Source organism: Carex rostrata, chromosome 18 (assembly GCF_964058835.1).
Source record: "Carex rostrata chromosome 18, lpCarRost1.2, whole genome shotgun sequence".
Classification (NCBI taxonomy): domain Eukaryota; kingdom Viridiplantae; phylum Streptophyta; class Magnoliopsida; order Poales; family Cyperaceae; genus Carex; species Carex rostrata.
In genome coordinates this window covers 1,780,215-1,794,326 of record NC_135935.1, presented here as the reverse complement: position 1 = coordinate 1,794,326, position 14,112 = coordinate 1,780,215, and the positions used below count along the sequence as shown (strand labels likewise).

At 31.7% G+C, this 14,112-nt stretch overlaps 1 protein-coding gene across 1 annotated transcript; it reads right to left on the bottom strand.

Moving 5' to 3' along the window:
* Window positions 1–10,500: 10,500 nt before the first annotated feature.
* Window positions 10,501–13,951, bottom strand: GLX1 (glyoxalase/bleomycin resistance protein/dioxygenase superfamily protein). Its single transcript, XM_078319888.1, has 8 exons — window positions 13,848–13,951; window positions 13,624–13,748; window positions 13,275–13,339; window positions 12,899–13,114; window positions 11,888–11,935; window positions 11,677–11,784; window positions 11,086–11,238; window positions 10,501–10,746 (listed from the first exon to the last, which is right to left on the bottom strand). The coding sequence occupies exons 1-8, from the start codon at window positions 13,943–13,945 to the stop codon at window positions 10,699–10,701; spliced, it is 861 nt and encodes a 286-aa protein (XP_078176014.1). The 5' UTR covers window positions 13,946–13,951; the 3' UTR covers window positions 10,501–10,698.
* Between the last annotated feature and the right edge of the window lie 161 nt (window positions 13,952–14,112).

Here is a 14,112-nt window from a genome sequence, read left to right as displayed (position 1 = left end):
TAGAGGCGATCCTGACCCAGGAGATACAAATGTGATCAACTAATTTGTATCGGTTATACAACCAATGCTAAAAGTTTGAATTAGGATCAGTTCTTTAATAAATCGATCCATATTAGTATCCATTAGGATCGGCTGTTTACAAATAACCGATCCTAATGGAGACTAATCTAGATCGGTTTTTTTAAAGAATCAATCCTAATGGTTATTTGGACAATTTTTAAAAAAATACAATAAAGAACCGATCCTAATGGTTGGTATCTGGATCGGTTTTTTGAAATAACCGATCCTGATTTGTTATTGTATTAAAAAAAAAATTATTTGACATGCTTCCATATATTTGCTGGCCTATATAAGAAATCAACCCATGTTTATTTTGCACAGTAAGAAGCAATCATCAAATATCATGTTTATGCAAAGTTTACACCAAAATCCTAGAATTAAACTCCTAAATTATTACAAGTTATCACATCCTAAATTGTTTTACTTTTTTGAATCAATACTTCATTTAAGAAAAATTTACCCCACACTATGTGAATGTTGTCGATGCTTGAGATACTGTAACTAGCGGGAAAGTCCTGCATTTTTTAAATGATAGAAGAGCACAATCTAATTGTGTATTTAATTATATTTGAAGCAACTATGCTTTGGAAAATATATAAATACATATATACCTTTAAGTTCGAAAAAACATTGAGGAAGCGAATTATTATGTCATGCATGAACAACATGACATAATAAATAACTAGCGGGACAGTCCACATTCCCAACGGTCGCATTGTTGTGGGCATTATATTACACATCAAGATAGTTAAAAAATTAATTAACAAGTTTGAAAAAATCGAAATGGATGTTAATGAGCATACAAATGGCTTATATGTCTATATTGTCACCAATTTTTGCATCTACGTTCCTATAATCATTTCTCAACCAAATTTCACCATTTTTTACATCTAAGTCCCTCTGAGTAGTTTAACATCATCAACTTAGCAATTTACAAACAATGAGAAAAATTCAATAATAACTATTACCTTGCAATGTGCAACCTTGGAAAACAAAGGAATACATGGAACAAGGAAATGAAATTAAGCTGAGTGCAATCACTGCCAGTGCCGGTGCATCTACAATTACCGACATTTGATCAAACACCTTGAGTGCATGATCAAGGTCCAAGGCACTTGAACGTCACATGTGGGATGATCTCCTGTTAATAGAAATTTTTTCAAGGAAATAACTTGTTAAAATTCTTGAGATGAAATCTGATCTCAAGATAAGATCCATACGAAACAGTAATGAAAACTAAACAAATAACACAATATAAGATATATATCTTGATCCATACGAAACAGTAACGAAAACTAAACAAATAACACAATATAAGATATATCTAATTCAGTTGAAAAAAAAAAAAAAACAAATCAGATCGTTTAGAGGAGAGGAGACGATAGAGAGGAAAGAGAGGTGCACACGCGGATTTGAAATTTCAGATTAAGCGGAAGGAAGCAATTCGTCGGAAATTTCTTAGATCGATGATATTTTAGATGAACAGATAGGATGCTCCCATAGTGGGACTATCTGTGGGAACTTGTGAGAACTAATCAGAAAATAGGAGACGGATCGACTTTTCATTTTTGTTCAGCTATCAAAAACTTAGTTTTAATTCATGTTGTGGGAAGGGTAATGAAAATAAGAGTTATTAAGATCGGTTAATTTCAAAAAAACGTTCCTAAAAATAATCAGGATCGGTTATATAGAAAGCTGATCCTAATATAGGCACCATTAGGATCGGTTATACATAAAAGTCGATCCTAAAACAAGTCAGTGTCGGTTAAAAAAACAGCGATCCTAATGCATGGTACCATTAGTGTCGGTCAAATAAATAATCGATTCTCAAAACAATCAAGATCGCATGTTCTAAAAGACTGATACTAATAACGGACAATCAGAATCGATTTATTGTAAAGAAAAACCGATCCTGATTTGTCCAAAGCTTTTAGTATCAATTGTTTATTGATAACCGACCCTGATATATAGTTCCTTTCAAGATCGGTTGTTTATGAAGCCTGATCCAGATATATATTAGTATCGCGTTATTGAAAAGTCCGTTCCTAATAGGCGGATCCTGATGTTTGTTTTTTCAATAGTGTCTACTGTTTAATTTAAATTTGACACTGATTTGTGATATGTAAAAGAATATTTGTTATAAATATTTGATTGAGTTACAATTTTTTATGTTCATTTTTATTATTTTGACTTCTTATTTATTTTGATTAATATTGTAATTTTTATTATATTTTATTTTTTATTTTTTGTAACATATATGTTTTCATATTTAGTTGTATTATAAATATTTTTGTCTACCTCTCATAAAAATTCTGATTTGCCACTCCAGAATATTATGTTACCTCATAGGATGTGGACTTGTTTTTGGTCGTCTAAAATCAGTTCCGTATTCTGAGGTATAATGACTGTTGTTATTAAATGACGAGCAAGGTGTCAAATGGCTTTCCGTGTTCATTCATCTCAAATTGCTTCTAGAGGTATTGGAACTTCAATCATAAAAAATAAAAAAAAATGTTTTTTACCACCGAATAACGAAATGGGTATCAGTGATTATAAAACACGGTTCATAATTTTATTATGTTTTCTTTGTAGATACGTCAATAATCAAACAATGATTACTTCCAGTTGCTACAAATGAGAAATTTAATTATTTATTCTGTTACGGTTTCTTCTTTTATTCTTTTTTTTTAGAGTAAGGAGGAAAGAGATATTTCAGTTAGAGAGGAGTATGCATGAAATCAAGAGAGTACAAGAAAATAGCTAGAGAGAGAGGAGAGAACTTAATTTTTACATGAATTCCTAACACATAATTTTTAATATTTTTATCAATACAAGTCACGTCATTACAACAGAATTCAATATATCATAATTGACTCGTACAAAAAGAAATTTTAATGAAATCAATTTAAATATAGCATTATGTCAAGTAGATTTTAACAAAATTGTAGTAAAATCTAATTAGATTTGAATCATTTGATTTCTGCTTGCTATGTAGAATCTTCTCCATAAAATTTGGCCATGGTGGAAGCATTCAAGAAAAAATGACTTACGAAAATTGATATCAATTTATCATTACTCGGTATTAGTAACAAAATTAAGAAAAACAGAGCTTGTAATAACATAATTTTATTTTTTTCAAAACCAAGCGGAAGTTATTCTTATTTCAAAACGCGCTTGAACAAGTACTAATGACATCATGTCTTCTTTTTTATCCAAAGAATTTCTATAATGTATTAGCAAATGCTTATATAAACGCAAGTATCCGCTTAGTACAAATTAGTGGTCTAATAATATTTTTTTAAACTCGTCGTAGAAATTATTTATTTTAATATCAAGTGATACTAATAATATCGAGCATAAAATTCAGGTATCAGTAGCATATTTAAGTTATAGTTAGGGGTGGCTAGTCGCACTAAAAAAAAATAACTATTTTGTCCTTAATAATTTTTATAAGTGCTAATATTTTTCAATCTCTCTTATAACATAAAATTACATAATTATAATAACTTATTATGCCTCCAATTTTGTCCCGTCCAGCTGTTAATATTCTATCCTTAAAAAATGATTTGTAATCGAAAGGGGAGGTAGCACAATTGACTAGGAAAATATCCTAGAGCTGTTATACCCAAAGATCGAGAGTTCGATTCCCCCTCACGAACCTTGGTAGCCACTACCAAGTTTTCAAAAAAAAAAAAAATGATTTATAATCTGTCAGCATTAATTTACCTAATACAATATCTATACCAAGATTTCAGCATCACAATCTCATTCCTTACCTAAGTTATAAGATTTTCACCATTATCATAAAAATAGCGGTTGAGGTTGAAAATATGCATAGTTTGAATGCTCTATGATAGTTGTCCTAGCAAGATCTTTTCATGTGATACCAAATAATTTGGAAGGGGGCGTGGTGTTGTATATATATATTTTTTTTAGACATGAGGGACAAAATTTCTGCAAGAATTCAAACTAAATATTTTTCATTAATTCAATCCTAGGTATTACAATAGGTTTGAGACCTTCAAACATATATAGGACAGCTTATCTAGAACAATACAGTGATCGACTCGTGTCAAGCAAATAAAAATACCATAATTGACTCATAAACAATTTTTAATCAAATAAAGATAAATATAATATTTTTTTACAGTCTAATAAAATTACAATAAATCTAATTAGATTCGATTTTCGTCATGCATGTAGGGGTGGCAACGAACCGAACCGAATCGAACTTACCTTAGGTTTGAGTTTGGTTTTAATTAATTTCGAACCGAACCTGGTTTGATTCGTTTCGATCCGAACCCATTTCGAATCGAATTAATTGCGAACTACACATTTTTCAAATCGAACCCGAATCGAATCACGAACTAAATTATTTTTTAGCAGCCCTAGTTATACCGGTAGTTTATACATTATTTTTTTCTCGCGGGACAAAATTCACATGGCTTCCTTTTACCGGTATGAACTATGAAATAAGTGTTTTTAAGTTGAAAAATTGTTCATGAAAAAATACATCAAAGACGACTTTCCTGGTATGAACTATGAGAGACGACCGAAGAGAGAGGAGAGACAGTCATCTAGGCCGGAGAGAGGAGTGACAGCCGGAGAGACAGCCAGTCGCCGAGAGCATCGGCTAGATTTTAGAGCTAGAGGGAGAGTGAGTTAGGGAGAGGTGGAGAGAGAACTAGGTTATTGAGATTTGAGAGCGATGGAGTGTCGGCTAAGTTAAATTATGATTATCTATCTTGGATTTTAATTTCATCAGGTAAATGGGTGGCCGGTGATTTTATGAGATTTGAACCACAAAAAAATCACGAACCTATTTCGATCGAACCAAGCTAGGTTTGAGTTTGATTTGAATTAATTCCAAACCGAACCTGGTTTGATTCGTTTCAATTCGAACCCATTTCGAATCGAATTAAACTCGAATCAAACCCGAATCGAATCACGAACCTCGATTTTTTTTGCCAGCCCTACATGAATGAATAGGATCAGCATTAAAAAAAATTGAAGACAAAGGGTACTTCGTATCAAAGTTACAGCTAATTTTGGGTGGCAATGTGTGTCCCGCGAATTGTCGCGCCAATATTTGAAATGACCCTTCTGTTAGATTCTTTTTCTTTTCTTTTTTTTTTTTTTTTTGAGATTTCTGCTTGATCTGTACAATCCCAACAGTGTATTTTCATGACGAGTTTTACAGAAACGATCCTCTTAGTCTAATAATACAAATCTCGAGTTTTACCAATGATCATCTTTTTCTTTTCTCTCTCTTGTTAATTATAGGCCTTTTCGTTTAAAAAAAAAAAAAATCTAAATTGAGATCTCATATATATAGTTGTTATGCAATGCCATTATAGTGCTGATTCACTTCTGAGTTCTGATATAAGAATACAAATTTTAACATGGCATTTTTGCTCAAATTTTGGATTATTAGGAGGACTATTTTGCATATTTTGTAGATAGCAAACAAGGTCTGCATGACGAAGTTAATGCAAGCATTTAAAAGAATAGCAGGAATCAAAAAAATCAAACCTTTTTGGATACTTTCCAATCTCCCTCATTTAATTCTCCAACTTCCTTTTTGTTTGATCGTTTCCTCATTTATGGCCGCCTCTTCTTCTCTTTCTCTCTTTCCCCCTTTCTCACTCTTGTTTGCACTCTATTAAAGAACCACACATCTCACATTCTGTCTGTTCTAGGTCTTTCAACCCCCTTTCTCTCTCTAAAAATAGAATGAAAAATGATCCTCTGTTCCTTTACCTGCCTCGCTCATCGCCAAAAAATTGCATGTCTTGTTGAGTCTAAGCATGTTTGTCTACAAGTTTTTATTCTCGTTGTTTGTTCTTTTGTAAGTAATTATATGCCATTTTTTAAATCTAAATTTTGTTTTATTTTTGGCATTCTTTCTTCTTATCACCTTTTTAATTCACTATTAATTTACTACTGAGGATCGGCTATGTATCTTTGAAAGGACTGATTTATTTGCACGTTTGAAGATTGGTATTTAGAGGGAAAGAAAAAACTATTCTGTGGATAACAAGATGAGAATAGAAAATCAAGTTTCATAAAGATTGGTACCATTTTGCATAAAAAAGACTTAAAGAAAGAATAACATTGTAGATTTGTTTCTTTTTTTTATTCAATATAAATTTGTTTCATTGTTCTATAATTTGTAGTGCCTTAAAAGCTCTGTTCAATTAAGATCAAACTCTTTTTAAATTGTATAGTTTTAGCTCCGTTACAAGTACTTAAATTGTCATGTTTACAAGGCATGATTTAGTTTAACAAGATATTGGTCCGGTTCAATTAGAGAGTTGGTGCCGCTGGAATGGGGGCCCCACTCTTTAATTGAGCCGTGCCAATATCACGTTAGGTGCTTATCTGGCTTGTTAATTTACATTGTTACAATAGTGACCGTTGTGCAAAAAAAAAAAAAAACTCTTATTTTAGGTTAACATGTTGGAAAAAATGTATAATTTTTTGTTGACATTTTAATTATATTCTTTTTGTAATGATATGCAAGGTAAGTCTTAAGTGTATATTTATTAAAAATAAATTCTAGCCTTCTTCCTGTAATTCAACTTGACAGGCACTGTCAAAATTTAAAAATATATATATACATATATTTAGTGACCAATAGTTTATTTGTTTTGCGTATTGGTAAAAGTTTTGCTAGCAAGGCTATTAATGGCCGGTTGTTGAAGAATAATTTGGTGCTGCTTTTGGTGAAGAGACTGACAAGAAGGGCCAAATTAAAAAAACTTTGATAAGCTTTCTTAAATTTGAAGGTAGAAAAATGAATGGAATGTGAAAGCCAGAGCTATTAATGGCATCAGTCTCCACAGTTGGGCCTCCATCCATCCATAATGCCTCCATATTTAAATAATGGTAATGATAATCAGGGGCGGATCTACTGTGCTAGCAGCCGCCTCTCTGGATTTTGAGTTTTAGTGGTAATTTATTGGTACCGGTCGACTTTGCTCCTCTCTGAAAAATTTTTTGTCTCACTCTGAATGTTTGATTTGTAATTCGGGTTAAATTTAGTGTTAAAATCAAAATAAATTTCTTGAATTATGATTAGTAATATTAATTATAAGTTATAGGATCAGAAATTATAAGTCAAGGTATTGAAAAATATAAGTCAAAACATTGTTTTTTTATCGAGTACCCATTTAGTTAATGAGTTTAAATCCGATAAACTATTTAAATCCGATTCGATATTTTTTTGCCCTCTCCTGACGAAAATCCTAAATCCCCCTCTGATGATAATAACAAAACAATTAGAAATTCAAAATATTTTTGTAAAATATACATGACTTAATAATGTCACATTTTCACTTGCATGTAAAAAAAAAAAAGAAGTGGGAAAGACAGATTATGCTGGTTTCATTTTTATTGCCTAATTTGTAATCCTTTCTATTTCTCTTTTTCGTTCGTCTTTTTTTTTTTCCCTTTTCTTGGTATTTTTTGACATCTCTGATGTATTAATAGAATCTGAAGACTTCCTTTACATTTATTTTTCAAAAAAAAAAGCCCCTCTAGCTAATGAAGCGACGGATGAAAATGAAGGTCTTAATATGATATTTGAGAATAATGTTACTACTATGCTTAATTTCAATGAATTTTCTAGTTTTTAAATTTTTAGTTTTATGGTTAGCATAATAATAAAATATTTATCAAAAACCCTATTCAAATTATTATTGTTAAAATGAAATTTTTAGGATTAATGGTTGTTATATTTATGCTATTACGTTATAGATTGTAACAGCTCAAAATCTGTATGTAATATGCTGATTGATCTATTGTTAAACTCATTCTTGATATAAAAAAAATTATATAAAATAGACTCAGATTCTCAAGATAACAGTTCCATCAAGAGAAGCAAAGGCATGCAGTCCTAAAAATTAATTTTTGAAATCAGCTTATTTACTTCATAATCTTACTTGTGTGTGTATCTTCAATAATTAATTATGTAGTTCACAAAATCAAAAGAAAAATAAAATAAAACAAGACCAGTTAGAAATTTTGAATTGTACAAAAAAAAAAGATATATAAAAATCAGACGTGTTTTATATGATGTTGAAAAATAATAACAGCATAAATCAGGATATAAAATTCCAAATGCAGAAATTCAATATTTAATATAAAATAAACGGGCCATTTTTTCTAAGAAAATAACGTCTTATTTTGTAACAATGAAAAGGGAAATGCAATATCCTTGATTTCATATCTATATCTTTGAATTTATTTGAAGAAAATATTTCTATTAAGAGGTGATGCTCCATTAATGCTTATGATCTTGTAATATACTGTTATATTAGTTTCCTTCTTAAAACAGGGACATAATGGTCTAAGTGAAAAAATTCTCTCACCTAATTGCTGCATTGAGTCATTTTTTTGCTATTAAAATCCTCACCCGTAACCTTCATCGTTTTTTTTTTAAAATTGACTTCAACGGCTTAGGAAGTAAATATTTCTATTTATTTGAAGAATTAATTGCTTTATTAATGCTGATTGTGCATTAGAGAAGCAGTAGGCGTTGCTTTATTAATTTTCTTTTTGAAACATGGACAAAATGGTCCATACAAAAAGTTTCCCTTGCTCCGTTGCTGCCTTGAGCAAAATTCTTGGGAACTCTTGCTGTTCAAATCCGCACACAAATTTCTGGTTACCGGTTAATCCTATGAAGTTATTAAATAATCCAGTCAAACATCCATCAGGTTTTATGAAGTCTTTAACAAGTTGTACCATCCCAATTCCGAGGCTTGAATTGAACAAACCAGTGTTGATTGTACCTGTCAGACATCCCTGACATAAATTAATGAATGCATAGTTTTGTGGCGTGCATGACCCCACTAACAAAGTAAGAAAAGAATTAGTGAGGAAATAGGGTTGAAGATGGTATGGATAATATCTAATTCATATTCGATTTGTATTTGACAAATTAGCTGTGGATATCTGATATTCAAATATCTTTGTGGATATAAATACAGATATGATTTTATATGATTTTATGTTTTAATTATTTGTATTTGAATAGTAGATATGTATTATGAAAAAATTATGTTATTTACCATTATAATTTGATGAATATTATGAACTTCAGTATTTTTTTTTTTTTTTTAATAAAAGTGGGAGTTCAAACCACCCAACTATTTAATACATTTGTAGTACTATAAATGATTTCTCCCATTTGAATTCAAACTCATTATCTCTTACATAGAAATTATGCACATTTGCCACATGACCTCTTACATAGAGATAATGTGATAGCTCTCTTTTTTTCGGCTTCAATCCTTTGTTTTTCGACTTCAATCCTTTGTTTCAACTAGGATAGTTGAAATATTCCGGCCTTGTTCAGCGGCAGTCTAAAAATTACTGTTCACGTGGGGAAAAAAAAATTCACTCATACTAAATTTTTTTTTTCCACGTGAACAGTAATTTTTAGTTCAAAATTTTTACAATTCCGTTCCCACTTTTATTCCACTCCATCCGCCCAACACGCCCTCCCACTCTAGAAGTAGGGGAAAAACAAAAAAGAACATATCGAAAATGGAGGGGATCACGGTTAAAGCAATCCGTCTCGTTTTGTTTTCACATTTTGTAGCGGGGATAAAATTGCTAAATTCAGCGGTTATTGTGTAATTTTATTGAATAGATAGTTGTCAAATGCATATGCTACACGTTAAAACTCTAATTTAGTGAGGAACAAATTGTGATTATAAATTTTTTAAATAACTTTTAGATTTCTTTCATTGTTAAATATTATAAAAATAAAATAATGTCGAGTGATAAAATATAGGTTCTCCTAATTTTTTTTTAGTTCAATTAATTCGGATCCTTTTAATTTTTGCCAAAAGGAAAAAAAAATATTTTTTACATATACATTAAATTACATGAAAAAAAGATTAATTTGACTCAGCATATTAATGATAGAAGCATATTGTTAAAAAATTTAAGCAAAAAATATAACATTGTAAGAGTTATGACTCATTCAATATATTTTGTTTTGTTGCTGATGTGATATTAACGAGAAACTAAAAAGGTCAATCTAGTAAGAAAGAATGAAGAATTGACCCTCATTTTTTTTTTTCAAATTTGTTGCATTTATTAACGATGTTTTATATAGTTTTAGAGTAAAATATCACGGTTACCGTAAAATTGACCCTGGAGCATCAAAACAAATGGGAACCGTAAATCATATTAAAAGGATTGTCAAATAATTTATGGACAATTTACTTCTGACGACAATAACATCATCTTGTAATTAGATAGCTAGCAGATATCCAGCAGAAAACCTACGGCATAAAACAATAAGAAACTTTCACCAGATGTGCATCCTAAAAGAATGCACAAGAACTTGATTTATTAACCTTGGCCACCAACTTGGGGAAAGATACACATCACAAGACCAAGTTTACAAAAACTAGCTTACTAGCATGAAAATAAACAAACACCAAATGCATTCATAACTGATATCCCATGTGCCATATTGCATGAAAAGGTTCAAGGGGCACGTAAATACAAGCAGCTAAGTGGCATAGTTCACAAGACATTTCATCACAGTGCTCTCCTGCCATTTATTTAAACCCTAGTAGTTCTACATTCAACATAAACATTCTAACCGCAGTTGCCGAATTAAGCCTTTTCCAGCTCCTTCAGGAAATCTATGTGGTCTACCAAGACCTGAAGATAAGGAGAATTGATGTGACAGGTTTATCAGAATAAAGAAGAATAATTTGCAATTTCTATTTGAATATTTTAGAATTGAACTTAGATTCCTATGTCGATAGTTGAGCAACTTGACATGTTCTACCATACCAGAAACCATAACTAAAGGATATCTTCACATCAAAAAAAAAAAAATACTGAAGGATATCTGATCAACGGTATCAAAATCACACTAACAGTTTGACTTTGGCAACTTGAGTTTTTGCAAAATCATAATACAAAGGCCTCAATAAAACCCTATTCAGCTTCAAAATATAATCTAAAGAAGTTAAAACGCTCAAGAAACATACATACCGTTTTCCAGCCATCGGGATCAAGAAAGGCGGTAATTTTGGTATTTAACCCAGGAATCGGGCCTGGCTGCCTTGTTATTTTGCCTCCCAATTCCTTCGTCGTGATATCAACCACCTCTGCACTCTTGTACACATCCTCTGTGCTAATAGCAACCTACATAAAGATGGTGAAAATAAAATAAAATTATCTGCAATTGCAAAAATGCAGAAATGATGTGCAGAACGCAGGAAAAATGAGAGGCATCAAAAGATAGAATGTATCACATCATCAAAGACAAGAATTATCTCCAGTGCGTTAACTTTTTTGGTTACCATAGAAAGATACAGCAAGCATACCTCATCCTCATGGTTAATCTTTATATAACAGAAGAATGGAAGATCTTTCATTTTTTTTATATTGAAAATGACCGCACTGACATGTAAAATGCATATACTATGTTTTATTAGGGAAAATAAGATAGTTTATTGGATTGTATGTGTGTGTGTGGGGAGGGGAGGGCTGGGGGCATAGATAAAAACACTCCAATAAGTCACGGTCAAATATCAGGAGCAACTATAAAGAGAGATCTAACAATAAAAAATAGAAATAAACCTGAGCATATGCATTGCCTTTGGTGTATTCAGTCACACCATAGTTGTATGTCAGCTCAAGAACAGTAGTTTCCTGTTCATCAGCATACCCCATCATGGCAATTGTATACTACGGAGGAGACCATATAAAAAATAATTTAGCAGATATGAAGTAACCAGGATCAATGAGTCATAAACAAAGTACTGTGATCGACGGAATATAGAAGTAATACCTTGTAGTCTGGGACATCCTTTTTCCTCAGCAGCTTCATACCACAAGCCTGAATTAAAGAGTACAAATAAGAACAAAGTTGGACAAAGCTAATATCTATCAAACAATATGAATATATCATGCATGTTCTCTCCCAGACATCACGATACTATATAGCCTTGTACAACATGAAAATTCATGTGCCCTATCCTAAGAATATCTTAGCACAGTCAAGCTGTCTCTTTCTTCCTACTTTGTGCAAGGATAAGCAGGTGGGTGGGTTTGGACAATTGTTGAGCAATGTAAAGGGAGAAGTATGAGAACAATTTGTTATATTTTGTGTATAGGCTACATTTCCCGTGTTCCTTTTACAAGCACAATTTCCCTTTTTTCAGTGTGCTTAGGCTATTTCAAATTTGAAGATCTATTCAAGAAATCATCCCTAGAATATATATTTTTTTTAATTATTTCAGCAAATACATGATTTGAAGATCTACTCACTTCCATAAAAAATTCTTAAAACTCAAAACCAACATCTTACTATACATTTTTGCAGGAAATACATGATTTTCACATATTTTTTATCATCAATTTTGTTTTGTTTGTTACAGGTACCAACAAACCGTCAAGTTTTTTGAACTTCTCACCTTGATTCAACCATATTTCTGACAAGTAACACAAATCAACAGGCCCTCCAATTATTTATGTCATTTTAAATTTAATTTGAATGAAGAGGAACTTGGCTTATAAAACCTTGGGGTAATATTGTCAATCATTTAACAAAATATAGTTTTTTTTTCCATTTTAACTAGAAATCTGGGTTCTGTTTGCACATTTCTCATTTAGTCAGGCGCTAATTGCAAATATCAGATATAATGGATGATATCAGCTGCTACAAAGAAAAGTCATTTCTACTTGTAGAAACCTATTCAAAAGACAATGGCAACTATATGAAGAGGAGAAATTCATCAAATGTGCACATGTACACACGCACACCACTACAATTTAAAAGTTACGGTACGAAACTACTAACCTTTTGATAGAACTGGATGGAACGGTCAAGGTCCCCTACCCGAAGCATGACCTGGCAGAGAGGTTCAGGTGTGGGACCCCTTTGAATTATTTCAAACATGTAACCATCAGGGTCTTGCACAAATGCTATTACAGTCGTTCCGCCCTTCACTGGACCTGGTTCACGTGTTACCTTTCCTACTCCAGAAGCTTTTACAGTCTCCACCAGCTTAGTTATCTATGTATTAAAATATAGATTATGTTGAGATTATTTATTGTCTTATTTTGCCTTCTAATTGATATTTATGCTCTCAGGTTTTCTAATTGAAATTAAATTTGTAGTAGGTTGAAAATTAAACAGCAACAAAGTAAAAAATAAAGAGGTAATTATGATGTACATCTTCAGTTGCAATGGCAAAATGGCCGAATCCAGTGCCAATATCATACTTGTCAACTCCATAATCTGCAAATTAGATGAAAAGTTGATTCAATGACAAGTAATCAGATAGAAAATTGTCAATTCGAAAGCTTGAAAGCATCACAAGGTTGAGTTGCCAAAGACTGGAACGACTAGATATAAAATGTAAAATGGAGAGAAGAGATAGAAACAAAAAATTTCTCTTGTGTATTCAATTGATACTTAATTGCAGCAAGGGGGAGACTGTGAGAAAACTAATCTTTTAATTGCAGTATAATTTTTATTATAAAATATGAACATAAACAATAAAAAAAACAAATGGCACATACTATATGTCAATTCAACTGCAAAATTTGTATCCTCTGGACCAAATCCAAGAAATGCATTAGAGTATTTCTCTTCAGGAATATCCCTTTTCCTCAGAAGTTTCATGCCAAAGCACTCAGTATAAAACCTATTCTCAAAGTACTAGCTGTGTAAGAAAAGTGGATATACAAATCATAATATACAGAACATTTGGAAAAAAATTCTCTTGTATGGTACAGAGTTATACTTTATGGTACGATCCAAGTCACCAACACGATACACAGCATGTAACATCCGGCGCTTGTCTTTCTGGGCCCACTCCAACACATTCTCACTTGATGCCATACCTTGACTTGTCTATATTTATCATAAAAAATCAATGAGGAATAATTAGCCTGGATGAAACATGGCTTAGTACATAAAATATAATCAACCTGGCTCGACAATTGCTCAGTATGTAATTACATTGGTTTCCTATGAAGCTAAGAATTAACTTTTCTCTCCCCTTTTTC

Excerpts from the sequence above, each read along its gene's own strand:
- GLX1 (XM_078319888.1), bottom strand. The coding sequence starts at position 13,945 with ATGGCATCAAGTGAGAATGTGTTGGAGTGGGCCCAGAAAGACAAGCGC. Across the intron at positions 13,115-13,274 it reads TTGCCATTGCAACTGAAGAT|ATAACTAAGCTGGTGGAGAC; the intron begins GTACATCATAAT and ends TTTAATACATAG. Across the intron at positions 11,785-11,887 it reads AGGATGTCCCAGACTACAAG|TATACAATTGCCATGATGGG; the intron begins GTATTACTTCTA and ends TCTCCTCCGTAG.